Below are 26,712 nucleotides of genomic sequence, written 5' to 3'. Positions count from 1 at the left end.
CAAAAAATTTCGCATAGGTAATTATTAAATTGAATTAGGCTCTTCTAGTTCGCAAGACGGTTAGGCTAGTAAATTCTTTGTGGCGTCACTAGGGTTCTACTCTAACTACGGAAACAGTTGATGGGCGTACCTAGACTATCGAGAAATTAAAGAAGAGTTGGTTATTAGGCATGTGTCGGTAACTATAACTAATTTAATTAGAAACCAATAGAATTAAATATTTGTCAATGATCAAATCCACTACCCAAGTTGTCAATTTCATTCATAGACTGAAAACTTATTTTTATTGAATTTATTTTTAAGTCGTAGAGTTTTTAGTTTGTTATTTTATTTTTATTTCCAACTTCCAAAATCCCCCCTTTTATTATATTTATAGATTTAACAATCGAAAAATAAAACCTTTTTAATTCCCCAAGGAGACAACCCTACTTCATCTATACTACGTTATTTTTATTGCAGAAGTAGGTTTATTTTATTTAAATTTTGCAGCGTGTGACGAACGCCTATCAAAGTTTGGCGCCGTTGCCGGGGAATTCTAATTGGTTCAATTTATCTTTGGTTGTTTTATATTATTTTTGAAAATTTGACTTTTCTGGTTTATGTCGAGATCTGATCGCACAGGGAAACTTGATTTTTGACCCCGAGATTGAGAAGACTGTGCGTCGATTAAGAAAAGAAACTAAGGAGCGTCGCCAAAAAAATTTAGCTTTCGAATCATCTAGCGATTTGAGTTTTGACGCGTTAGAGCTAGAAGAAGAAATGGGATCAAAGGACACTAAGGGAGCTGGCAGCTCCTAACTTGACTCAGCAGCATCTCTGCATAGCATACCCGACGGTAGACGGTAACAGTGCTTTTGAATTAAAATCAAGACTAATACACTTGTTGCCTTTTTTTTCATGGGTTGTCAGAGAAGATCCACATAAACATCTTCAAGAATTTGATGTCGTCTGCACAAGTATGAAGCCACAAAGAGTAACAAAAGATCAAATCAAGCTTCGTGTTTTTCCCTTCTCATTGAAAGACGTTGCAAAAGATTGGCTATTCAAACTACCTGCCGGAAGCGTCACTACATGGACTGACATGATGAGAGAGTTTCTCGAAAATTACTTTCCCGCTTCACGAGCTGCGATCATGAGGAAAGAGATATGCGGACTGACACAACATACATGGGAGTCTTTATTTGAATATTGGGACCGCTTTAATGCTTTACTTATTCGATGTCCCCATCATCAAATCCCCGTGCAATTACTGATTCAATATTTCTATGAAGGTTTGACTTCCATCGATAAGAGAATCATAGACGCAGCAAGTGGAGGGGCCTTGATGAACAAAACTCCTAGAGAGGCGTGGGACTTATTAAACAATATGGCGATGAACTCACAATAGTTCAGACTAAGAGAAGCAGTAGCAATTAAAGAAGCAAGCGATGTGAGTTCTATTCAACAAAAATTGACTGAACTGACTTCATTTGTTCGAAAATTTGTTGTAGGGAACAAGCTTATGGAATCTGCACAAGTTCGGAACATCCTACGGATATTTGTCCTACTTTGAGTCAAGAAGTAGATGTCACTGCTGCAGGATTCATCCCACCACTACTCGAATACCTACAATCCAGGATGCAAAGATCAGCCGAACTTAAAGTATGGGAATCAACAAGCTAACTTTGAAGATCATTTGAGAGGATTCCCAACACCTAACCACCCACCACAACCCGCTCAAACGGTTCCGAGTAATTCCTTAGAGGATATGATAAAAACTATGGCCTCTAACATGTTGCAATTTCAACAGGAAACTCGGAATAGCATAAGGAACTTGGAAGAACAAGTGAGTCAAATAGCGAATGAGATGTGGAAGATGAAATCAAGAGAAAAAGGTAGATTTCCTTCACAACCCGACGCCAATTCGAGGAATGTAAGCTCGATTGTTATAGAAAATGGCAAAAATTCGGAAGTATCAAAGATTGGAGTTCCAAAGGATAAGAATGAGGAAGACATTGAGAAAGAAATAGAGTAAACCTCCACTGAAGCATCGAACAAGGTAACTTTCGATACACCTACTAATACTAAAACTAATGTTGCACCATTTCCTTGTAGGTTGGCGAAAGCAAAGAAGGATGACAAAAATAAAGAGATGATGGAGATGCAATCAAGCAAGTGCCGAAGTATGCAAAATTTCTGAAGGATCTTTGTGCGAACTAGAAGAGACTACGTGGAGACGAATGCTTTATTGCTGGCGAGAGCGTATCTGCCATTTTATAATGTAAGCTTCCTCATAAATGTGGAGATCCAATTATGTTCTCGGTTCCTTGTAAGATAGGTAAGTTGGAGATTAAACGAGCAATGTTAGATTTAGGAGCTGCAATTAATGTGATGCCTAAGTCTTTTTACATATATTTGAATATTGGACATTTAAAGGAAACTGGAATTATTATTCAACTAGCCGATAGGACAAATGCTTACCCTAAAGGAATTATTGAAGATGTCCTAGTGCAAGTTAACGAATTAATTTTCCAGTTGATTTTTCTGAAGGATCTTTGTGCGAACAAGAAGAGACTACGTTGAGACGAATGCATTATTGCTGGCGAGAGCGTATCTGCCGTTTTACAACGTAAGCTTCTTCCTAAATGTGGAGATCCAGTTATGTTCTCGGTTCCTTGTAAGATAGGTAAGTTGGAGATTAAACGAACAATGTTAGATTTAGGAGCTGCAATTAATGTGATGCCTAAGTCTATTTACAAATATTTGAATATTGGACATTTAAAGGAAACTGGAATTATTATTCAACTAGCCGATAGGACAAATGCTTACCCTGAAGGAATTATCGAAGATGTCCTAGTGCAAGTTAACGAATTAATTTTTCCAGTTGATTTTTATGTGTTTGATATGCATGATGATAATTCTCCAAATACTGCACAAATTTTACTAGGTTTGACCATTTATGTGCACCGCACAAACTGAAATTGATGTGAAACAAGGTATACTTTATATGGAATTTGATGGTGAGAAAGTGCAATTTAACATTTCTGATTCTATAAAATACCTTGAAAAATCTAATGTGTTGTGCAGTGTGAATGTTATTGACAAAAGTATGCAGGGAATCTTGAGATTGCATGAGAAATCTATCATGGACATAAAATCGAAGCCGCATCCGAATCATTTGAAGTCTGTTCACTTAAATGATAATGTGAATCTTGCAAAGAAATTTTTTGTGAGTAATCATCGTTTTAAACATGGAAGTAAAAGACAAAAACTGAAGTGCGTAAGACGGTCTGAAGTAGTACTACCTAATGACTAACATGGTAACTGCGTCGAGCCAAAGACGTTAAAGAGAGGCGCTTCTTGGGAGGCAACCCAAGTTTTCTAGCTTTATTTTTTTTAATTTTCTTTTTTTTTTGGTTTTATTTTTAAACATCACCTATTTGATTTGGATTCTTTATTTTTTGTAGGAAACTTCTTGGAGAATTTTGAAAAAAAAAAAAAAAACCGTCGTCTTTCTTCTTCTTCCTCCCTGAGCTATCAATCTTGGTGTTGGCTAAAAGAGACGCACAATCAACTTGAAGAAGTTTGGAATCCAAAACAAAAACATGCAGTCGCACCAATCTTACGGACTCCAGGGAAGTTCCTCTCTTATTTTTTTTTTTTTTACATTGAGGACAATGTTTGCTTTAGGTTTGGGGAGAGAGTAATGCAAATTTTTTGGGCAAATTTTTCATTTTGTGCTACTTTTGATGTCTAATTTGTTGTCCTTTCGCATGTTTTTGAGATTTGTCTGAAGTGAGTCAAAAGGTGGTTTCAGTGATAGGTTAGTCTAACATGATTGATATCATTGGATTTGAAATATGTTGAGCCAGGTTGACATTTGAACCCTGTGAGAATTCGAGTATATATTCCAAAAAGCTTACATTAGAAAATAAACTACATATTATCAAGTTTTTGGAAATTCTTTCTTGTGTGATTTGTAGTGCTTAATTAGATGACCTAGAACTTGAGTGATTATGCATGTTGAACTTGCAACTATCGAGTCTTGCATTTTGAAAATGATAAAGGCATTAGGTAACCAATTGAGTCTTTTTTTATCACCCAACACAATATATTTCCCTTAGTTAGCCCATTTGAGACTTTTTAACCTATTTTTCTTCTATATTAAACCGTCTTTTAGCTGCATTCCCTTCTTTTGATATTAAGTCTTCTCCGATTCTAACCCTATGTTAAAAAGAATTAGTTTAAGTTCACGTTGTGATGCACCTTATTTGCTCGGCACTAGTTAGAAACGAAGTTTGAGTATAAATAAATAATGCATTCAGAAGTGTTTGTTTCAATAAGAACGGGTAGTGAAAGGCGTGTATATATATATATTTAAAAAAGAAAAAGAAAACAGAAAAAGGTCCAAAAAAAAAAGAATATTATCTTGATGAAGTATTATTGATATAATTATGTTATTGAAGTTTGGGTAGTGAATAAAGTAAGGGTTTCATTGTTTATGACAAACTGTTTTTCACGTGGTAGCATCGTGTTCTTATTGTGTTTTTTTCTGACATATTTTAGCCTTCTCATATCCTTTTTCTACCCCTAACCGTCAGCCCCGTGACAACCTTTATAAAAAAGTCTCTTTGATTCTTGATGTTAGATTTGAGTATCTTAAGCAAGAGAGATTTGATTTCGTTCAAACATATGAGATAATTTTTTTGTTGCACTACTTAAGCGGTAGCTGATTATACAGATTTATTTTTTTCAGAGAGCATGTGCGCATACACTTTATCCTGTGGGGTTGGTTTGGCTTGATATGTTGAATTTCCGATTGGTTTGGTTGAGTTAGATTTTCTTGTCATGTTGAGTCACCTGCGATTTCTTTTGGCTTGTTTCGAATTTATGCTTGAGGGCAAGCATGATCTAGGTGTTGGGAGATTTGATAGTCATAAATCGCATGCCTTAAATATTTATATTATTTGCGATATTTGGGTGATTTTGATTAGATTCTACCTAATTTTGGTATATATTATTTATTTATGATTTGCAGGAGAAAAATAATAAAATTGATAGAATTAGTGGGAAAAGAGAACAAAAATATCCAAAACCCAATTGTTACAAAATTAGGGAAAATATAAAGGAAATAAATAAGGGGGAGGCGCCACTTTATGCCACTTGCCAAGGAGAACACTATGCAGAACAGTTCAAGGGAGAAACCGTGCAAGGGCAAGAAGAAGAAAGATTCTTCCAAGAAGATTTCGAGTTCTACCCCTACCAACATCATTCTCAGGCGATGTTTCTCTTTGCTTCCTTTGTTCTTCCTCCTATGATTAGCGAGTAGTTTAATTTTCTAGTCTATGAGTGAAAAACAACTTGGTATGGATTTGAGAGATTTTTATTTATAATATTTCTTTGGTTCGTAAGTATTTCTGTGGTTTCTGATTTCTTTGAGTTATAATCTTTTATTTGATTGGGTATTGTGGCCAGGTATTCCAATTGGATTAAGGATCAATTGCTAAACTAAATTAGGCGTCCGTAATTGCATTTTAATTTGGTTCAAGTAGCAACTAGTGGCAAACACCATTAGGAAATCAATGAATCAATTTTAAACAATTTCGCATAGATAATTGTTAAATTGAATTAGGCTCTTCTAGTTCACAAGACGGTTAGACTGGTAAATTCATTGTGGCGTCACTAGGGTTCTAGTCTAACTAAAGAAACAGTTGACGGGCGTACCTAGACTGTCGAGAAATTAGGGAATAGTTGGTTATTAGGCGTATGTCGGTAACTATAACTAATTTATTTAGAAACCAATAAAATTAAATATTTGTCAATGATCAAATCCACTACCTAAGTTGTCAATTTTATTCATAGACTGAAAACTTATTTTTATTGAATTTATCTTTTAGTCGTAGAGTTTTTAGTTTGTTATTTTATTTTTATTTCCTACTTCCAAAATCCCCCCTTTTATTATATTTAAGAATTAAACATTTGAAAAATAAAACTTTTTTAATTCTTTGAGAAGACGACTCTATTTCATCTATATTACGTTATTTTTATTGCAAAAGTAGGTTTATTTTATTTAAATTTTGCAGCATGTGACGAACGTCTGTCAATACTCCATGCTTTCCTCAATTTTTCACTTTTTTTTTAGGAACCAACCCAACCACTCTTTCGACTACATTCCTGATCAGAAAGTATACGAGCTTCTCATTTGGACCAGTTCCATTTCAGGCTGTTGGATCCATTATTGGGCTTGTCATTGGGCTCTCACCCGGACTGGGTTGCTTCTCATCCGGATCGATTTTGTGGAGCTTGGGTCTGTTTCTGGTTCATCCATGGGTTTAAAATGTAGGATAACAGATAGTTAACGTATTTAATTTTTTTTTAATTAATTCACATTTAGTTATTTTTTTTCAAAAATTTCTAAAGTACACAACCATTGAATTTATATGAATTATGATTGAACGGGCACAATGGAATCATGATGATTTTTAATTTTATATAAGGTCATACCAAGACTAAAAAAAAAAAAAAAAAATTACACAAACATTAAATGAAGGTTCCAACCAACAATGAATGAAGTTATAATTAATATTTAAAGATTAATAAAGAAGTTACATAAAGATTAACAAATGCACATGAATAGAACCCTAAGATATATAAAATGAAAGAAGATTTGAAAGAAGAAATAAGACAATAAAAGAAAATAAGAGAGGAGAGCCACTACTATCACCAACCAACCAACCACCACCTATGTCTCGTCTTGCATTACACCAACCACGGCTTGCCTGCCCCCTAAGCCACTCACCCTGCACGTGACATTCAAACTGTTTTAAAACTAATTTTTTTATTAATTTTCATTTATGAAACCAATACAACATAATAATAATAATAATAATAATAATAGTTGTAGTAAAAAATCATTGTCAAGTTTTGTTACACTCTTTCTATCTGTCGGCAGAGACATTCTGCGAGATCTGAGATTTCGATCGTGCGGTCAGGATTGAAAACAGGCAAATGCGCGCGTGCCGTGACGTGCCATCACCATTTTGAGCGTTGAAGGAAAATGGTAAAATTTGGCTTATGGAGGGAGGACGCTTTACAATAACTGCCACATACATACCCATGGACATCTACCTCCTCTCTACTCACTTCTTCTATAAATACAGCTTTTCTGCTCTCGCTTCTTGCCTTCCCCCTTCCCTTCTATACCTGTTGCTCTTTCTCTATACAACTGCCTTGTGCGCTTCGCATTCGCTTGCCTTGCCTAAAGGTATGGACGTGTGGCTCTTCTGTGTTTTTTTTTTTTTTTTTTTCGTTTTTTTGGTATATTCAATTAGATCTGTGGGGGGTTTGCTTGGGTGATTAACTGGTGTTGTCTAATTAATGCATTAATTGGAATCGAGTGATCTCTGCGTTAAATGGCATTGGAATTGTGAGGATACGTATGTATTGTGTAGCGTTTTGCTGTGTGGATCTGACTTTGAACTGGGAATCGAGTTCGTTTAATTTGGTTGAATCTGTCTGTCTGCATTGTGCCGCATCATTGTGTTTCGATCGTGTAAAGTAATGTTCCTCCATTATTTGGATTCCTTTATTTCTGGACTTTGTGGATCTGAGGATCTCATCACTCTAGGCCAAGATCATTGCATGCGATCGTAGAGTCTGAAAGATCTTTCTCTATTAGGTTAGGTGATCTAGGATCTCAATGTTGGTTATTATTTGAAATCATGTCTGACTTGATTACTTTTTGCACCGATCTGGAAAGGCCGCATCTGATATATGATGATATTGACCGGCGTGGTAGCTGATCTTTGATTCTGTAATAAAGTAGCTAAAATCATTAGAAAGTAACTAGAAACTACGTGCACAACCAAATATGTAATGACTTTTCTACCTGTTTTTCTCTTTTCTTGCTATTTGCATATAATATATTGCTATCCTTTTTATATTTTTTATTTGGTATTATGCGCCTAATTAATTGAACATAATATACCAGAAAAATGGCATCTCACATTGTTGGGTACCCTCGTATGGGTCCAAAAAGAGAGCTGAAGTTTGCTCTGGAATCATTCTGGGATGGCAAGAGCAGTGCTGAGGATTTGGAAAAGGTGGCAACAGACCTCAGGGCATCAATCTGGAAACAGATGTCTGGTGCTGGAATCAAATACATTCCCAGCAACACATTCTCTTACTATGATCAGGTGCTTGATACAACTGCTATGCTTGGGGCTGTTCCCCCTAGATACAATTGGACTGGTGGGGAGATTGGTTTTTCCACTTACTTCTCCATGGCTAGAGGTAATGCCTCTGTTCCTGCTATGGAAATGACCAAGTGGTTTGACACCAACTAGTAAGTAATGGATTAAGTTTCCTAGAAGTTTTAATATTTATATTGATGCTATAAGTAGGATTTAATTGAATCTTTGGTTTTTTATTCATGCAGCCATTTCATTGTGCCTGAATTGGGACCTGATACCAAATTTTCATATGCTTCACACAAGGCCGTGAACGAATACAAAGAGGCCAAGGCTGTAAGTGCTTTGTGAAAGTTTTTGCGTAATGCTTTTGTATGATTGAAGTGTAATTGCAGTTTTGATTAATATATTTATTCTACCTGATGAAACTCATATATCATTTTTGTGCAGCTTGGTGTTGACACTGTCCCGGTGCTTGTTGGCCCTGTTACTTACTTGTTGCTCTCCAAGCCTGCCAAGGGCGTTGAGAAAACCTTTTCTCTTCTCTCTCTTCTTGACAAGATTCTACCCATTTACAAGTATGACATGCTTTTGTGATTGCATCACTCCTCATCAGTTCAATTATGAGCCAAATATGACATAATGTACCAACATGTTGGCAGGGAAGTTATTTCCGAACTAAAGGCTGCTGGTGCTTCATGGATCCAATTTGATGAGCCCACTCTAGTTTTGGACCTTGAGTCTCACCAGTTGGAAGCATTCACCAAGGCCTATAGTGATCTGGAATCATCTTTATCCGGTCTCAAAGCCATGGTTGTGACCTATTTTGCTGATGTCCCTGCACCTGCATTCAAAACTCTTACCTCATTGAAAGGAGTTGCCGGCTATGGGTTTGATCTGGTTCGTGGAACTAAAACTCATGATTTGATTAAGAGCGACTTCCCTTCAGGAAAATTCCTTTTTGCTGGAGTAGTTGATGGAAGGAACATTTGGGCCAATGATCTTGTTGCTTCTCTTGATACACTCAAGTCTCTTGAAAGCATAGTGGGCAAGGGTATGTTATATCCCCACTTGTATGGTTTTAATTTTCTTTCAACGAGGCTTATCTTTCACATGTGTTTTTTGGCAGACAAGCTTGTTGTGTCTACTTCCTGCTCTCTTCTCCACACTGCTGTTGATCTTGTTAATGAGACTAAGCTGGATCAAGAAATCAAATCCTGGCTTGCATTTGCTGCACAGAAGATTGTTGAAGTAAATGCTCTAGCAAAGGCTTTGGCTGGAAGCAAGGATGAGGTATAGTTGGCTACACATGTCATTAAACCTGAGGAAAAAAAAAAAAGCCTTCATCTTCCAACAAAATTACAACTGATTATCATATTTTCTGTCAACCTAATTATATTTTGATATTAGCTGCTGCAGTATATAATTATATACTGATAATTTTAGCTTGGGTTCAGGCGTTCTTCTCTGCTAATGCCTCTGCTCAGGCTTCTCGAAAATCCTCACCAAGGGTGACAAATGAAGCTGTCCAGAAGGCTGTAAGTGACTAATCCACCTGTTTTGTCATTTGTACTGAACTAACTGTCTAGGACTTTTACTAATGTATCCCTCTAATGCTCAATCAGGCTGAAGCTTTGAAGGGCTCTGATCATCGCCGTGCCACAAACGTTACAGCTCGACTTGATGCCCAACAGAAGAAGCTTAATCTCCCAGTCCTCCCAACTACCACAATCGGTTCCTTTCCGCAGACCATAGAACTTAGGAGAGTCCGCCGTGAATACAAGGCCAAAAAGTGAGTGTCAACGTGATTAATCATTATTCATGTTTTTTAAGCATGCCCCTCAAGTTTTGATGGTCTATACTTGTTGTTTTCAGGATATCCGAGGAGGAATATGTCAAATCTATCAAAGAGGAGATCAACAAAGTCATCAAGCTCCAAGAAGAGCTTGATATTGATGTTCTTGTTCACGGAGAGCCAGAGGTATGCCAATTGGTTTCTTAGTCCGTAAGTATATATATAAATCCTTTATCGTGTCTCTCCTTGTAACACCTTTTTCTGTGTCTAAATTCCAGAGAAACGATATGGTTGAGTATTTTGGAGAGCAATTATCTGGTTTTGCTTTCACTGCCAATGGATGGGTGCAGTCTTACGGGTCCCGATGTGTGAAGCCTCCGATTATCTTTGGTGACGTAAGCCGTCCACAGCCAATGACCGTCTTCTGGTCCAGCACTGCACAGAGCATGACCAAGCGCCCCATGAAAGGAATGCTTACGGGTCCTGTAACAATTCTCAACTGGTCTTTCGTAAGAAACGATCAACCAAGGTGCGCATACATACTCTACATATAGAGATAGGCTGAAGAAGAAAACTACACCGCCCCATTCATTGATTGATTTGCATTTCTTGGTTAACAGGTACCAAACATGCTATCAGATTGCTCTGGCAATTAGGGACGAGGTCGAGGATCTTGAGAAGGCTGGCATTACTGTGATCCAAATAGATGAGGCTGCATTGAGAGAAGGGTTGCCTCTAAGGAAGTCTGAGCATGCTTTCTACCTCGACTGGGCCGTCCACAGCTTCAGAATAACCAACTGCAGCATCCAGGACACAACTCAGGTCCCTTTCGATTTGTTTAAATGGAGTATAAGCTAATTGTTCAATAACTAACTAACTAACCTGGCAGATCCACACCCACATGTGCTACTCCAACTTCAACGACATCATCCAATCAATCATAGACATGGATGCTGATGTGATCACCATTGAGAACTCCCGTTCTGATGAGAAGCTCCTGTCAGTGTTCCGTGAGGGAGTTAAGTATGGCGCCGGAATCGGGCCGGGCGTGTATGACATTCACTCCCCAAGAATACCGTCAACAGAGGAGATTGCTGACAGGATCAACAAGATGCTTGCTGTTCTTGAGACCAACATTTTGTGGGTCAATCCCGACTGCGGCCTCAAGACTCGCAAGTACGGGGAAGTGAAGCCGGCACTTCAGAACATGGTGGCTGCCGCCAAGCAGCTCCGCACGCAGCTTGCCAGTGCCAAATGAGTCCTCCATATTTGAAGATTGTTATTACTATTATTATTATTGTTGTGTTGTTTTTGGTGATCATTTTTCAATAACTTGCTGTTGGTACAAACACTGACTAACAGACAGGTAAACAGGTGGTGTTCCTACAAGTTCTTGGTTTCTTTGCGCCTTGAATTTTAATTATTCATTAGCAATATATAATACTGCGATTATGTGGTTTGTTTGCTTGTAGTTTCTGATAGAGCGAGCGAGTATTCGAAGGTTATGTGTATTGTGCTGTTTGCACTTGAGACTTGCCAAATGTGATGCGGTATCGAGAGCTTTTTTGTTTTTTTGACAAATTTTGATGAATTCATTTATTTAATTAATAAAGCAATTCACGACAGTCATGAAGTCTGTGACTCATCATACTCAAAAAAAAAAAAAAATTGTGGCTTTGATTTCTTATGATATATTTAAAGATAATACAATTTATATAGCTCAATTTAAAAAAAAAGGATATATTAAAAGCGATCGGAAAAAACATATATCTTCGTCTGAAAATTTTGTAGATTTATTTACGAAGGGGCTGTGGACTACAACATTCAACAAACTGATACAAAGAATCGGAATGCGTCGAATGAAAAACATCAAATAAAGTCCAAAATAAGGGAAGCGTATTAATACAAAAATGTTGTACTTTTTTCCTTCACTAGGACTTTTTCCCACAGGGTTTTTTTCCTAAACGAGGTACATTCCTTTGTATAAAACATCTAAAAGGGAGTGTAATACACATATATATGCATTAAAAATTAAATGTCTAAATTAAATTAAATAATATCATGTATTTTGAAAGAAAATAAATATATAGTATTTAATTATGCATATATGTTAATTTTTGTACAATAAATATCAACCATTAATGCAAAAAATTGCTTAAAATAGAAAATATCGTACAAATATTACGTGCATAAATAGAATCATAATAAATTTGGCAGAAAAAAAAATAATAATCTTGTCAATAAAGAAAGTATATAAATTAATATCTTCCGAAAAGGGCAATGATATAAAGATCTTTGCGAGAAAGGAAGGTGTACAATCAAATCCGTCAAGAATGGAAAACAACGTCCGATGGAAAATGAAAAATTATAAAATCTTTATATTGATCAATCAGGACGCACCACGTGCCATCATTCAAAAAGGAAGCCGAGGTCACCATTCCTCTATAAATAGGAGCCATGGCCACTTCATTTAACATCGAAGTTACATCGATGATTCAAGCAAAGAGGTAAGTCTCTAAACTCTCTCTATATTGTTCTTCATGTTCTTCGTGTCATTCGAGGTGTTCTTCGTCGAAAGTCAGTAATTTGGACAAATGATTCAATATTGGTTGACGAATCGATGAAATTAACGCTATTCGTCATATGCCCAAGCTGGAGGGAGGATCATATCACCGAAAGCTGTTGAAGGATCCGTCAAAGTCAAGGAAGAGCCTTCAAAGTTCATCCCAAAGCTTCAAGACGTTTATCGTGTTCTTTATCAAAAGCATCAACCTAGCCCTCTACGATCCAAAAGTCAAAGGGACATGCCGCCAAAAGTGTTATGGAATACCAAATCCACCTCTTCAAAGATCAAAGCCTCGAATCGTCTAAAGAAGACATCAAATTCCAAACCGATGATCAAACCGCCCACACGGAGACCAAAGTCCTCCAAAAGCGGCAAAGCCAAACCGAAGATCAAAGTTGGGATCGTCCAAAGAAGACATTAAATCCAAAGCTGACGATCAAATCGCCCACACGGAGACCAACGCCCTCCAAAAGCCGGCAAAGCCAAACCGAAGATCAAAGTCGCGGATTGTCCAAAGAAAACATCAAATCCAAAGTCGATGATCAAATCGTTCACACGGAGACCAAAGACCTTCAAGATTCGGCAAAGCCAAACCAAAGATCAAAGTCTCGGATTGTCCAAAGAAGACATGTCCAAAGGTGACGATCAAGTCGCCTACACGAAGACCAAAGCCCTCCAAAAGCCGGCAAAGCCAAACCAAATATCAAAGTCTTTGATCGTCTAAAAAAGACATCAAATCCAAAGCCTACGGTCAAATCGCTCACATTGAGACCAAATCTCTCCAAAAAGCGGCAAAGTCAAACAAAATATCAAAGTCGCAGATCGTCCAAATAAGACATCAAATCCAAAGCCGATGATAAAATCGTCCACACAGAGACCAAAGCTCTCCAAAAGGCGGCAAAGACAAACCAAATATCAAAGTCTCGGATTGTCTAAAGAAGCATCAAATTCAAAACTGATGATCAAATCGCCCACACTGAAACCAAAGTCTTCCAAAAGTGGGCAAAAACAAAGCAAAAATCAAAGCCTCGGATCGTCTAAATAAAACATCAAATCCAAAGCCGATGATCAAATCGCCCATACAGAAACCAAAGCTCTCCAAAAAGCGGCAAAGTCAAACCAAAGATCAAAGCATCGGATCGTCCAAAGAAGACATCAAATTCAAAGCCGACGATCAAATCGCCCGCATGGAGACCAAAGCCCTAAACCTCCAAAGTCCAGAAAAGTCAAACTGAAAACCAAATCTCTTCGGATCAAATAAGCCATCGAAAACCAAGTTGGAAACAAATCAACCCGAAAGGAGAATCAAATGACCAATTTAGAGAATATAACCGGCTTTAAATCTAAATTAAATATAATTTATATAAATTTTTATTTTTATTAAAAATAATACGATTTTTTGTCCACAACATATTATACACATCGCATCCACGTATGCGTATTTTAGTATATGGATGCATTTTATACAACACACTGCTACGTATATTGTAATTATTACTCATTCTACTATATATATATATATGTGTGTCATAACACAATGAAAGAAGGTACACAGAATTTCACCGTCAAAGCATTTATTATCTTGGTTGTGCTATTTCTCACTCTCCCTCTGTAACTATATATATATATATACACCTTCATACAAATATGTATATAAATATAAACACACCCGTACACACACATAAATACATATATATATATATATATTACATTTAGCATTATATTATTATTCCCTCCGTCCCAATACAATAGTCTTGTTTATCATTTTTGTTCGTCTCAAAATAATAGTCTCATTTTTATAAATAATCATATCACCATAAAACTATTTTTACTTTTTCATTATTATTACACAATTGTCACTACTTTTTACACTAATATACTCATAAAAACAAAAAAGTTATTTATCCATATTTTTTTATCAACTACCAGTATAATATCAATATTCTTTGGTAACAGTCAGCTATTAACGTGGAGAAACTGATCTTAAATTTCTTTTAAATCCAATTCCTCCTTATACTATCAATACCAACTAAAATTCATTAACATATAATACAAATTATAATTTTATTGAAAATAAAGTCAAATTAAATAGGAATATAAAAGTATTTAGTAATATCAATATATTGAGCATCACTTTTATGCATTATGCTTGAATAGATTATGCTAATTTAATAAAATTAAAATATTAAGGTGTGAACGAGTAACGAGTATTTTAAAAAAAATTTCTATCATCCAAATTTATATATTTTTTATTATCATAAAAATATTTATATCTTTTTTAAAGTAAAAAGTATTCAATTTTTGTATATTTTTTACTTAAAAAAAAAAAACAATTATTTTTATTTATTTTTGTAAAAATTCCTTACTAACTATATGAATATAATTTTCGATTAAGGGAAGGAAGGAGTAATAATTAAAAAAACCAATCAAATTGAATTTCAACCATGGTTGTTCTTTTCTATGCAGAATCATTTTGTGGGGATTCGAACCGGTTGGTATTAAAAGTGCTTTCTCTTGTAGCATGTCTGTTGTTTTTATCTATTTATTTATTTATTTATTACCCCCTCCGTGCTATGTAATATGAATATATTACGGTGGATACAAGAATTTAGGTAAATTATAATTAGTAAATAATTAAGAACTATATTAGTAAAAATAATTATTATTTGGTAAAAATAATTATAGATTAAAATTAAAATAAATAAATAGTTTAATTAAAATTAAGAAAATTATAAAATTTAAAATTTAAAATGTGACTAAAATGTATAATTATATTTTCAAAAATAAAAATGAAAAATTACGGGACATATGAAAATAGAAAATAAGGACAACCGTGGAACGGAGGGAGTATTATTTGTTTGTTTTAAAAATATTATGGGTATGTTTTGTGTTTTTTATATAAAATATTTTTAATATTAAATAAAAACAGTGTAATATATTTTCATTCGAATTATCGATTTTTAAATTTATATAAATGTGATTTATAATATTGATCAGAAAATTTATTTGAAGACATGTAGATTTGAATTTGTTTTACACAATATAATTTTACTCATTTAATACTATTTATTTTTTAAAAAATATCATCTCAAATCACATAATAATTTTTTTATTTTTTTCAAACTTTTAAATTTCTAAAAATTTCCAAAAACTTCTATCTAAACAAACCCTTTAATTTAAATTTAAAATTTAATTTATATATTATTTCATATTAAAAACAGTAGACAGTAACGATTTGAATTTAATAAATAAAAATAAAATAAACAAACTATTTTGCTATGTAAGCAAAGCAAAGTGTAGGGAAATGAAAATAAATAAATACTGAGAGGGAGGGGCAAGACCGACATTTCACATGGAGACGGGTGTGAGAGAAAATGTATCTCTTCTGTTATCGTCTCCCGGTGGACGTGGAAAACAACAATGATTAATAATCAGTAAACCAAATCAAATCAACCATTCCTTTTTATACCGTTGCTGTAGCTGTTTGTTGCTGTTCTTTGCTGCTGTTGCTGTTGCTGTTGCTTTGCTCTACACAATAAAGTTACCATATATATTAAAGAAGAAGGCTCTGGATTTCAGCTTCAACATTATCCTGCGCAGCCCCTTCTCCCTCCCACAGGGCTTCTCTCCTTCTGTCTTCGTTGATTTTGCAACGATCGGCGGCGCTGTGTTGATCCGCATATTTATAGAGCAATCGTAGCTTAATCTCCGGTGTACGGTGTGGAGAAAGGTCTGCCGACAATGCAGGTGCGCTTCATTTTTTGTCGCCACTTTTTGTTCTCGGTTTATCGTGGCTTATATGCTTTTGCCTTCGGTGACTTTTCTTTTTTTTAGCAGCCGAGAACGGTAGAGGTGAAGCGGATATCAGATCTCGCGACGGAGAGGGAAATCCATGAGTTCTTTTCTTTCTCCGGTGAAATTGAACACATTGAGATCCGCAGGTGACCTTGCTGTTTTCCCTTTCTGTCTCTCCCTCTTTCTATATATTTTTTATAAATTAATTATTACTGGATTAAGGTGCCTTCTTATTTTATTTGATTTGAATTACTATCGGTGAATTTTGAAGTTCTGTTTTGATATATATTTCTTGATTGTTGCAGAGAGCCAGGACACCCCAAGACGGCGTTTGTGACCTTTAAAGATCCCAAGGCGTTGGAAATCGCCTTGTTGCTATCTGTAATTTCTTAACTATTATCTTCGATACTACTCTAGTTCTTCTGCTATTTTCACTGAATCCGTTGCGTAAATCCTACTTTCTTGATGTTTACTGAACTTTCTAGCTTGTTCATAACTATTTAGCGAACTTCTTTGCAAGTCTTTCTATTTTTTAGCTAAATTAAATATGAGAGAATGAGCTGATCTGGGAACTGCTGGGTCGAGCTGGATAGCAGCTGTGTTTAGTTATTGAAACCTTTTTTTTAAAAATCGTAAAGTTGCTTATATATTATTAATTAAATAACTGAGAAACGCTGACCATAAAATGCTTGGTTGAGCTCGGTAGCAGCTGGTTTTCACCAAAGAAATTTGAATTACCTAACAGGTCTTAAATTTAAGATCTGGACTGTTGAGGCTTTTATTATGCAGTGGTCGAATATGAAATATAAAACTCTGAACAGATTGATTTATTCAATTTAGCAGATGCATAGTGCCAAGATAATTACAATCAAATCATTGCCGAGGGTTGAGTTTAACTTAATTAAAGGGGAGGTTCTGAGTAAAATTGCATTGCAAAACATGGGCTTTCGGTATCTTTTGAATGCATTTGTCTTTCATATATTTGCATCACTCTATCTAGAAAACCTTGTTATCGATCATATTTGGGAAACTTTCTCCTCATTCACCATGTGGAGTGGGGTTTGGCAGCTTGGAGAATTGTATGTTATACACTGGCAGCTGAGATATCTTCACGCTTTGATTTTTATGCACATCCTTAAGTTTACCTTTTCTGTATTCTTATTTGAAAGATGATTTCTGCTTATAAAGGTAAGCTGTAAATGTACCAATAAGTTTTATTTGCATTTCATTTTATATTCTAAATTTGTGATGGGGATATGCTTAAGAACACAGGCTATATTATTTTGAGGTTTAAAAGTCATACCGTTAATGCATGATAGAACTTATAAATTGTCCGGTGCTTCATCTGCCTTGTTTTTCCTACCTGTGTTCGTACTGAAACTGAATATTGTGGACAGTTTATCTTGGTAAACACTAGCGTGACTTCAACTGAGTGAATGCATTATAATACCTTTCTGGAAAGTAGTAATAACAGCTATAATAAAAAATTCTGGGACACGATAAATTTGATATGCCACAAGGTGTCATTTGGAGGCTCGTGTTGAGATCAATTTATGTTGAATTTTATAATTCATAATCTGTTCTTTAAAAAAACATTTCTGCTGATTTTGTGCCTTGCAGGGTGCAACCATAGTGGACCAGGTTGTTATCATAACTCCTGCTAAGAACTATGTACCACAGCTTGAGATTAAGGTATTGGACTGTACATGCTTTCATTAATGATTCTTTTGTAATATATAATTCACAAGAATATCTGTTCCTGATGTCTCCAGGAAGTAAGGATTGTTGACAATGCTATAAGCACATCTCAGGAGAATAGTTCCCCAGTTTCTGAGGTAATGGAATCACCTAAAATGACTTGTTTTGAATTCAATACAATCTGATCAAAATTTGAAAGCTCCAATCAGGTGCTAAATTTTAGCTTGTTTTGCTTGGATTTACTGATCTTTGTATATATTCTTGGTAACAGGGAGAGAGGAGTCCAAATAATGGGAAAGTATATGTCAATAAAGCTCAAGATGTTGTGTCAAGCATGCTTGCAAAAGGTTCGGCTATTGGACAAGATGCGGTGAATAAGGCCAAAGCATTTGATGAAAAGCATAGGCTGACTGCCAATGCATCAGCAAGAGTGAGTTCCTTTGATCGGAGAGTTGGATTGACCGAAAAACTTACAGTCGGAATCTCAGTAGTAAATGAGAAAGTGAAATCAGTGGATCAAAAATTTCAAGTCTCTGATAAAACTATGACGGCTCTTATGGCAGCAGAGAGGAAAATAAACAACACTGGATCAGCTGTAAAATCAAGCAGGTTTGGAATTCAAACACGAGAAAAAAAAAAAAAAACCTGCCATTAGTGGATCAAAGTTGTGTTTTATTGATATGATGCTAGAAATAGTCTAAATGCTGATGGATCTATATATATATATATATATATCAGGTATGTGACAGCTGGAACAGCTTGGCTGAACGGTGCTTTCAACAAAGTGGCGAAAGCGGGGCAGGTTGCTGGTACAAAAACTAGAGAGAAATGGAATATGGCCCTGTCCAATTTGACGGCAAAGGTGCATTCCTAATGGCTTTTACAACGCTCTATAACTTTGTAGTCCAACTTTATTTCAGTGTGTGCATCTTCTCCAATTCACATATAACTATCCGCTAAATATATATAGTACTCCCTCAGTCCTGTAAATTTATATCAATTTGGACGGGTACGGGTCTTAAGAAAAGTAGGTAAAAATTTAAATTCTTTCTTTTAAAATAAAGTAGGAAAAATGGTATTCTTTGTTAGAAAGATAAACGAAAATAAATTTGGATGACAAAAAAAAAAAAAAAATGAGAATAAATGTGGATGACAAAGGAAGTAGTATATGATTAGCTCTTCTTGCCGGCCAATCTAGTTTAGTTATCTCATTTCTTATAGATTGCACTTCAATATTTTTCATGCTATGCTCATTAGCTACCTCATTTCTCTCCTCTGATTGTTCTTGTAGTTGCTTTAAATTCTTGCCTATCATTTCATTTCACAAATAACTGGTGTATGTGCAGGACCCTCCTATTGCAGCCTGAGTGGCGAGCTTTCTGCAGTTTGGGTAGCCATCCTTGTGGGAAGGAGCAGTTCCAATTCGCGAGTCAAATGTATGTATTTGATTTCATTCTATATTGTTTGGCATCTCATTTGATTTTATTTGATTTGATTGTGTTTGTCCTATCTCATCTCATTCATGCTGCTGCATTAATTAATTGATTAATAATTAATTAATTAATTCTGCACATGAATGATCACATGTTGATAATGAAGTGGCAAATCCTATCCTATCCTGTCTGGAGTAATCAATCTTCTTCTACTTGTAATATGCAGTTTTTGTTTCCCCCAATTTTGTCGCACTACCATTCCCATATGATTGATTGATTCTGTCAAATTCCATTTCATTAGTTATTGCTATCTCTGTATTGGGTTTTTATATATATATATATATATATATTAGTAATTATTCCACGTACCATGTCCAATGTTGCCGTCTCTGTCCGTCACTTTCTTTTTTGAAAAATGATTACACACTTTAATTTTATTTTAAACTTTAAAAATTTTAATTAAACTAATTAGTTATTTTAATCTTAATTTATAATTATTTATATTATAAGATAATTATTTTTACTAATATATTTTTAATTATCTACTACTATTATATTATATTCATTTGTCCTTGAGTGAGTTGTAGTATTTGATTGATCTCTCATTTGAAAGTTTGCTGTTGATTTTTCTTTGACAAGTCATGATCAAATTTGCATCGAAATGTGGAAGGTTTCTGCAGAGCAGGAAAGAATCTTGGCTGTTGATTAAAAAATACTACCTATGACTAACCAATTTTATGTACGAGTGTCTGACCAAATTTGGCTAATGCCGACGTTACAAATGAGTCCCAGTCTACAAATATCTGGTTGCCTTTGTTGAAAAATTTATTAGCAAAATATGAGATAATGGCGAAATTCCGATAAACATAAATAAGATCATTTTTAAATCGAATATAGAATACAAAATCAAATCCAAGTCTTGTGTGCCACGTGATTTCTTTTAAGTGAATTCGGCCTCTATCGATCATCTCTCATAATAGACGAATAACTTACGGGATAACGGATTTTGTGAACAGAATTATGAAGTTTTTGGAAAGAGAGATTTTAGAGGAAAAAATAAATAAATAATTTTTTGGGAGAGATTTTTTTATGTATTTTTTAAGGTGTGCATCGGACATTTTCAGCAGTGGCAACAAACACAGTGGACAAGAGGACGATGATTTTGATGCATCCTTTAGCCTTTCGGATTCTTTCTTTAGTTTTGGAGTTGAGAAGGTAGGAGATGAGTCGATCACTGGAGATAGGCGAGTCGGATTACGAGCGCGATCTGTCGATTTGAGAGTTGAATGGTGTGATTGTTGATTTGATTAAATGCAACGGCAGACTCGCAGCCGGCAAGCACAAATTCATTGATGTTGTTCAGACGGGATATTACGCAAGATTCACGGTCACATCACGGCTACCCAGAACCTACCTGATGACGAAGGAATGATCGATGTTGTCCACGATGGAGGCGATAGAAATACGAATCTAATATTCAAATTGGCACAAATGGGGAGGGGAATGGGGAGGTTAATTCTAGCAAGTCTCACACTTTTGTTCTCTTTGTTCCACGACTTTAGCCACTAAGCCCAAATGGTAAGACTAAGAGGCTTGTTGCCGAAAAGGCTGCATAGGCAGCGTACCAACAGGCCTTCAAGGCTGCGATAGAGAGAGTCTGCAACCTACAACCAGCATATTGCAAAAAAAAAAAAAAAAAAAAAAGATCATGTTGATACCCGTGTGAGACAACCTGTTGCTATTTTGCCTCACCACAGCATATGGATGCAGGACTTGCACAGGGTTTTGTTGCGTCTGTCGGATGACAGACAACAACTAGACGACTTGAAGGGTATACAACCTATTGTTGTTGCGAACTATGTAATGCAGCTTGTTGCTGCAACCTTCAAGCAACCTGTTGCTACGGCAGTTGAAAAGCCAGAGAAATTCAACGGGCAGGATTTTAAAACATGACAGCAAAAGATGTTTTATCTAACCACGTTGAATCTGACAGATTGGCTGATGGAGGCTGCACCTGTTGTGTCTGAAGGATCTTCGGAAGAACATAAAGCACTAATTCTGAAAGCCTGTAAATGCTCAAATTTTATGTGCAAAAATTATGTACTGAACGGTTTGAGCGACTCCCTGTACTGTGTGTACCGCCATGCACTAACGACTAAGGAGCTGTGGAAGATGTTGGAAAAGAAGTACATAACTGAGGATGCTGGTGCCAAGAAAGCCATAGTAGGTCGGTTTTTGGATTTCAAAATGGTGGACGGAAAAAGCGTTATGAAGTAGTTTGATGCGTTTCAGGTGATTCTGCATGAAATCCAGACCGAAGGGATGGAGTTGGGTGAAGCCTTCCAAGTGGCGACAATAATTGAAAAATTGTCGCCTAGTTAGGGAGATTTCAAGATTTACTTAAAACACAAACGAAAGGAAATGAAATGGCGAGACTAATCAATCGTCTCCAAACTGAAGATGAGCATAGATCGAACCTGGAAAGCATAGGACATCTGATGTCTGGTAGCAAGGCTAATATAATTGACACAATTCCGTAAAACAACTTATCACAACTGAGGTTATTACGATAGATCGTGTTGCGTCAAAGGATAACCTAGCGGATCTACTAACTAAATAGTTAAATTGTGATGCAGTTTAAAAGATTGACTAGAGGAATGGAGTTTAAGCTTGCTGAGGAAAAAGTTTTATAAAGGAAAACTCAACCTAGATTGGAAATCCTAAAAATTAGGTTCAATGGGACAACCTACTTATAAGATTATGTGTCACTGAGGGGGCTAATAACCTCTACTCATTCCTGTCAACGAACAGTGACAGAGTAGAGAGAATAGCAAATATCACTCGGAAATTTAGAAAAATTACCTATGTGAGATAAAAGTAAGGTTGCTTCAAAGGAGAACTGTTTAGGCTCATATGTTTAGAAACTTTCGCTGAACTAGGACTGGTTTCATAGCCAAAACGGACCAAACAATGAGAACCGAACTAGGCACATGAATTCTGGGTCGCTATATAGCCCACTTACTAGAAAAATTGAACGTATTGCTCAAACGAAAGTTCAAACAAAAAGTATTTATCCTATGCAGGATTCATTTTTATTTTGTCGAATCATCATTTTTCTCTTTCATGTGGGGGATTGTTGGGTATTTAATTAAAAAAGGTGAAAAAGGGATAAATTATTGTCCCACATTTTATCTATTAATTTATTTTAACTTGAAAAAAATTAAATAATCAAATAAAATAATTTGTTGCAATTGAATGCAACGTACAAAAGTGGGCAAATTTTACCTGTTCACGTGATTAAATACAAAATAATCTGAAAAAAATATAATACTCTCTCTGTTCCTTAACAATTTATCTATTTTCTCATTTTGGTATGTCTTATAACAAAGTATTCATTTCAGTTTTTAGTAATTGTACTATCTACCTAACATTACAAATACATTTTCAATTTACAATATATTACCCAAATGTTATTACATTTATATCATACAATACTAATAAGGTTAGTTTAGTCTTTTTACCTTTATTTCTACTACATCTCAATATAATACTAATATTTTTAAAACTTCATACAAAAAGCAAATTGATAGATAGATATGAGACGGAGGGAGTATATATTATATTTTTCCTCCATCTTTAAAAAAAAAAAAAAAACAATAAACAAAAATCTCTCTTCCAAAAATTCTCTCTTTTTTTTTTTTTTTTTTGTAAAATCTCTTTTTGCAAAAGCTTTTTAATTCGGTTTGGAAAATCCTTTATTTCGTGAGTTATTCGTTCTATCTTGGGAGGCGATCGGTGGAGGGCTAAATTCGCTTCAAGAAAATCGCTCGAATTTGATTTCACATTCTATATTCGATTTCAAAATTATTTTACTTGTGTTTATCGAATTTCTCATATATAAGATTTCGTTAATAAGTTTTCCAACCGCCTTTACATATATTTGGAATTGCATCAAAGTTTTGGGTTGGCATGAGATTGGCTGGTGTGTTTGTTTGGGAGTTTAGATTTTGGGATTGAAATTTGAATAATAAAATTTTAAATTAGAATAATCTTATAATGTGATATAAATTATAATGTGATATAAATAGATAATGAAACTATGTTTTGAATATAAAATTAGTTTATAATATATTATAAAAAATAAAAAATAAGTGTTTGATTTGATATTTTATGAATTTTTTTATAAATAATAAAATTCTAGCAAAATCCTCGAAAAAAAATATACTGTTGTGTTTATCTAAGGTGTGTTTGGTTGGGGGTTTTTATCCCGAATTTTACTATTAATTAATTTAGGCAAAATTACATAAAATTCCACTGTATTTTTTCGAATTTGTTGAAAATTTTTCGTGGTTCTAAAACTCTAAAAAACCTCTTTGTGGTTTCCAAAATGTTGCAAAAAATCCTCCCTCCATTAGGATTTAACGATGGTTGTATGTCACGCGCCTGATATACGATTTTTTGTCTATATTTCTGTATAACATTACTAAAATACCCTAATGACTATTTTTTACAGCAACTTATTCTTCCTTATTTTTCTTCTTCCTTGTTCTTCTCCCTAAGTTTAAAATTTAATATCAATTTTTTTTTCATTTTAAATCAGCTAAATACAACCAAATTTAAAATTGATCCCAAATTTATTGCTCACTATCGTTTTACCAAATTTAGAAATCTAAGAAATCAATTTGACATCCAAATTTGAAATCAATCTAACAAGAATATAAAGAATTTGGTGTTGCTGATTGCATAAGAAGAATTGAGAAAGAAAGAAAAATTGAGAAGAAAGAATAAAGAAAAAAGAAAATTAGAGAAAAAGACCGTGAAAAAGAAAGAGAATGAAAGGGAAAAAAAAAATGTCCAACCAGCTTCTTCTTCTTATTGTTTATTTTCTTCTTCTCCTTCTTTTCTTTCTCATCTTCCTTTTTTCTTTTCTTATTATTTTCCAGTTCTTTTTTGAAATTATTCATTTTTCAAAGAAGAATTGGACATGAAGAAGAAGGAAAAAAAATCTGGAGAAAAAAAGAAAAGAAAGAACCGGATGAACTGCGGGGATGTGAAAAAGAATTGGGGAAGAAAAAAAAAATTAGAAAAAAAACTTGTGTGTGAAAAAGAATTTGGGAAGGAAGATAGAAGAAAAGAAGAAAGAAAAATAAATTAATATATATAAATAGAAGTATAACGGTCAAATCTGATAAAATTTAACGTTTGTTAGTTAAATTTAGAGATGGAGAGAGTGACATTTTGGAAACACAAGGACGTTTTTTTAAATTTTAAAACCACGGGAGGTTTTCAGCGAATTTAAAAAATCACAGGAGTTTTTTGCTATTTTGCCATTAATTTATTTTCTTTTAAAAAATTAAATCAAATGTTTACTTTTTATTTTTTATATTATACTAAATATTTCAATTTTATACTCAAAATATAGTATTAATGTAAATTTATATCAAATCATATAGTTATTTAAATTTAAATATTTTATTATTTCAAATTCAAACCAAACTCAACCAAATACAAATGTTTGTTTGAGGGATTGAATTTTTTTTCCCCCAAAAAAACATCCAATTTTTTCCCCAAAAATATCAAATCAAACACTTATTTTTTATTTTTTATATTATACTAAAAATCAATTTTACATTCAAAACATCACATCAACATCTATTTATATCACATCATAAAACTATTCAAATTCAAAATTTTTACTATTCAAATCCCAACTCAAAATCCAAACCTCCAAACAAACACACCCTTGTTCTTTAAGAAGCAATGGGAATACTTTTACGGTGTGTTTGTTTGGGGGTTTGGATTTTGAGTTGGGATTTGAATAGTAAAAATTTTGAATTTGAATAGTTATATGATGTGATATAAATAGATGTTAATGTTATGTTTTGAATGTAAAATTGATTTTTAGTATAATATAAAAAATAAAAAAGAAGTGTTTGATTTGATGTTTTTGGGGAAAAAAATTGGATGAATAGTATAAATCTAATCCAATCTCCAAAACAAACACACCCATATTAGAAAGTAATGAATAATTATTACTTCTTCTATCCAATAAATTTTATTTTATTTTGTTCCGTCCGTTAAATTTATCATATTATTATATTTAAAATTTTTAAAATGTCAAAATTTAATTATTACATTTCATTCAAATATTATTCATTTTATTACATTCTATCTCTGTTTTTTTTTAATTAAAATTTTTAAAAATACTTCCAATTACTTTTTTACTTTATTTATCTTTTCAATAAAATATTTTTTTTTTAATTCGCGTGTCGAACCCAAATAAATTAAATTTTTCGGACGGAGAGAGTATTATTTTTATTGAAAGCAATAAGAAGCTGAAAACGCAAACCCAAAGTGTATTCAAAATTTGGATTGGCTAAAATATGTTTGATGTTCTATGAATATATGCGAATGTGATGTTTTAAATATATAATGTAATACTTAAAATAAAATAGAAGGAAAATTGAGTTGAATTTTATGTGTTTCATTTTTTTATTTTTTTATTTTTTTTTATGATGCGGGAATTTGTTGTAGCTACTTTTTAGAGTGTTTTGGATAAATTTTCTGTTTAACACCTAATAGACTACAAATTAAGGTTGATGTTAAGTAGAGTATTTATAGGTTTGTTCTTTTGTAATTTCAAATTAAAATCAACACTATTCACTATGTATTATTTTTAATAAAAATATATTATATTTTTTTCACATATATCAAAATACTATTTAAACAAAAATTCAAATCTAACACTTTATTTTAAATTGATTTTAAATTATAACCAAACAAATTGTAGTTTGGTATCGATAGTATTATTTACTACGATACGGTTTTAAATAGAAATAAATTAATTTTTATAAAATATTATTAAAATCTGATTTTTTTTTAAAAAAAAATAAATTAAAAAAAATCCATGGTATCATCCAAATTGGGTATGATTCCGATAGATTACATTATATCTTACTCCATAGTCGCAGTTAATTTATTCACCTTAGTTAGACACGAAGTTTTAGGTACTGTGTATTAGTAAGTTTTTAAGAATTGTATTAGTAAAAATAATTATAATTTAATAAAAATAATTATAAATTAAATGACTAAATAGTTTACTTAAAATAAAAATATTATAAATTTTGAATTTCAAATATGATTAAACACTATAATTAAATTTTTATATAAAAAAAACAAATTATATGGGATGAACCGAGATAAAAAAAAAGTGGACAAATTAATAAAAAGTTGGAATAAATTCTTTTAGTAAAAAAT

At 33.7% G+C, this 26,712-nt stretch overlaps 2 protein-coding genes and 1 non-coding gene across 4 annotated transcripts; 2 read left to right on the top strand and 1 right to left on the bottom strand.

Annotated features, from left to right (window-relative positions):
* Positions 1-1,129: 1,129 nt before the first annotated feature.
* Positions 1,130-1,236, bottom strand: LOC127265111 (small nucleolar RNA R71). The gene has a single exon (XR_007841904.1). It is a non-coding gene; the product is annotated as a small nucleolar RNA R71 (small nucleolar RNA).
* A 5,842-nt stretch (positions 1,237-7,078) lies between these two features.
* On the top strand, positions 7,079-11,422 carry LOC127264761 (5-methyltetrahydropteroyltriglutamate--homocysteine methyltransferase-like). Its single transcript, XM_051294270.1, has 12 exons — positions 7,079-7,243; positions 7,970-8,323; positions 8,417-8,504; positions 8,619-8,746; positions 8,831-9,222; positions 9,298-9,461; positions 9,626-9,706; positions 9,794-9,960; positions 10,044-10,149; positions 10,242-10,492; positions 10,584-10,785; positions 10,853-11,422. The coding sequence occupies exons 2-12, from the start codon at positions 7,974-7,976 to the stop codon at positions 11,219-11,221; spliced, it is 2,298 nt and encodes a 765-aa protein (XP_051150227.1). The 5' UTR covers positions 7,079-7,243; positions 7,970-7,973; the 3' UTR covers positions 11,222-11,422.
* A 4,523-nt stretch (positions 11,423-15,945) lies between these two features.
* LOC127264762 (binding partner of ACD11 1) lies at positions 15,946-19,765 on the top strand. 2 transcript variants are annotated; one of them, XM_051294272.1, is made up of 8 exons: positions 15,946-16,276; positions 16,367-16,470; positions 16,630-16,705; positions 17,945-18,016; positions 18,097-18,159; positions 18,294-18,631; positions 18,761-18,884; positions 19,369-19,765. In XM_051294272.1, exons 1-8 carry the CDS (start codon positions 16,271-16,273, stop codon positions 19,387-19,389), a joined length of 804 nt encoding a protein of 267 aa, XP_051150229.1. In that variant the 5' UTR covers positions 15,946-16,270; the 3' UTR covers positions 19,390-19,765. The 2 variants fall into 2 exon arrangements, with proteins under 2 accessions (XP_051150229.1, XP_051150228.1); XM_051294271.1 differs by having other exon boundaries at positions 16,364-16,470.
* The last annotated feature ends 6,947 nt before the right edge of the window (positions 19,766-26,712 follow it).

The sequence above is a fragment of the Andrographis paniculata genome, unplaced genomic scaffold (assembly GCF_009805555.1).
Source record: "Andrographis paniculata isolate CXL003 unplaced genomic scaffold, ASM980555v1 Contig71END, whole genome shotgun sequence".
Lineage (NCBI taxonomy): Eukaryota > Viridiplantae > Streptophyta > Magnoliopsida > Lamiales > Acanthaceae > Andrographis > Andrographis paniculata.
The sequence above is the reverse complement of the archived record's forward strand: the minus strand, read 5'-3'. Positions and strand labels throughout refer to the sequence as shown.

Bases quoted from the DNA above. Each gene is read 5' to 3' on its own strand.
- LOC127264761 (XM_051294270.1), top strand. From the start codon at position 7,974: ATGGCATCTCACATTGTTGGGTACCCTCGTATGGGTCCAAAAAGAGAG. The intron at 8,324-8,416 runs GTAAGTAATGGA...TTATTCATGCAG, and splicing joins AAGTGGTTTGACACCAACTA to CCATTTCATTGTGCCTGAAT. The intron at 10,150-10,241 runs GTATGCCAATTG...TCTAAATTCCAG, and splicing joins TTGTTCACGGAGAGCCAGAG to AGAAACGATATGGTTGAGTA.
- LOC127264762 (XM_051294271.1), top strand. The intron at 16,706-17,944 runs GTAATTTCTTAA...TGTGCCTTGCAG, and splicing joins AAATCGCCTTGTTGCTATCT to GGTGCAACCATAGTGGACCA. The intron at 18,632-18,760 runs GTTTGGAATTCA...TATATATATCAG, and splicing joins TCAGCTGTAAAATCAAGCAG to GTATGTGACAGCTGGAACAG.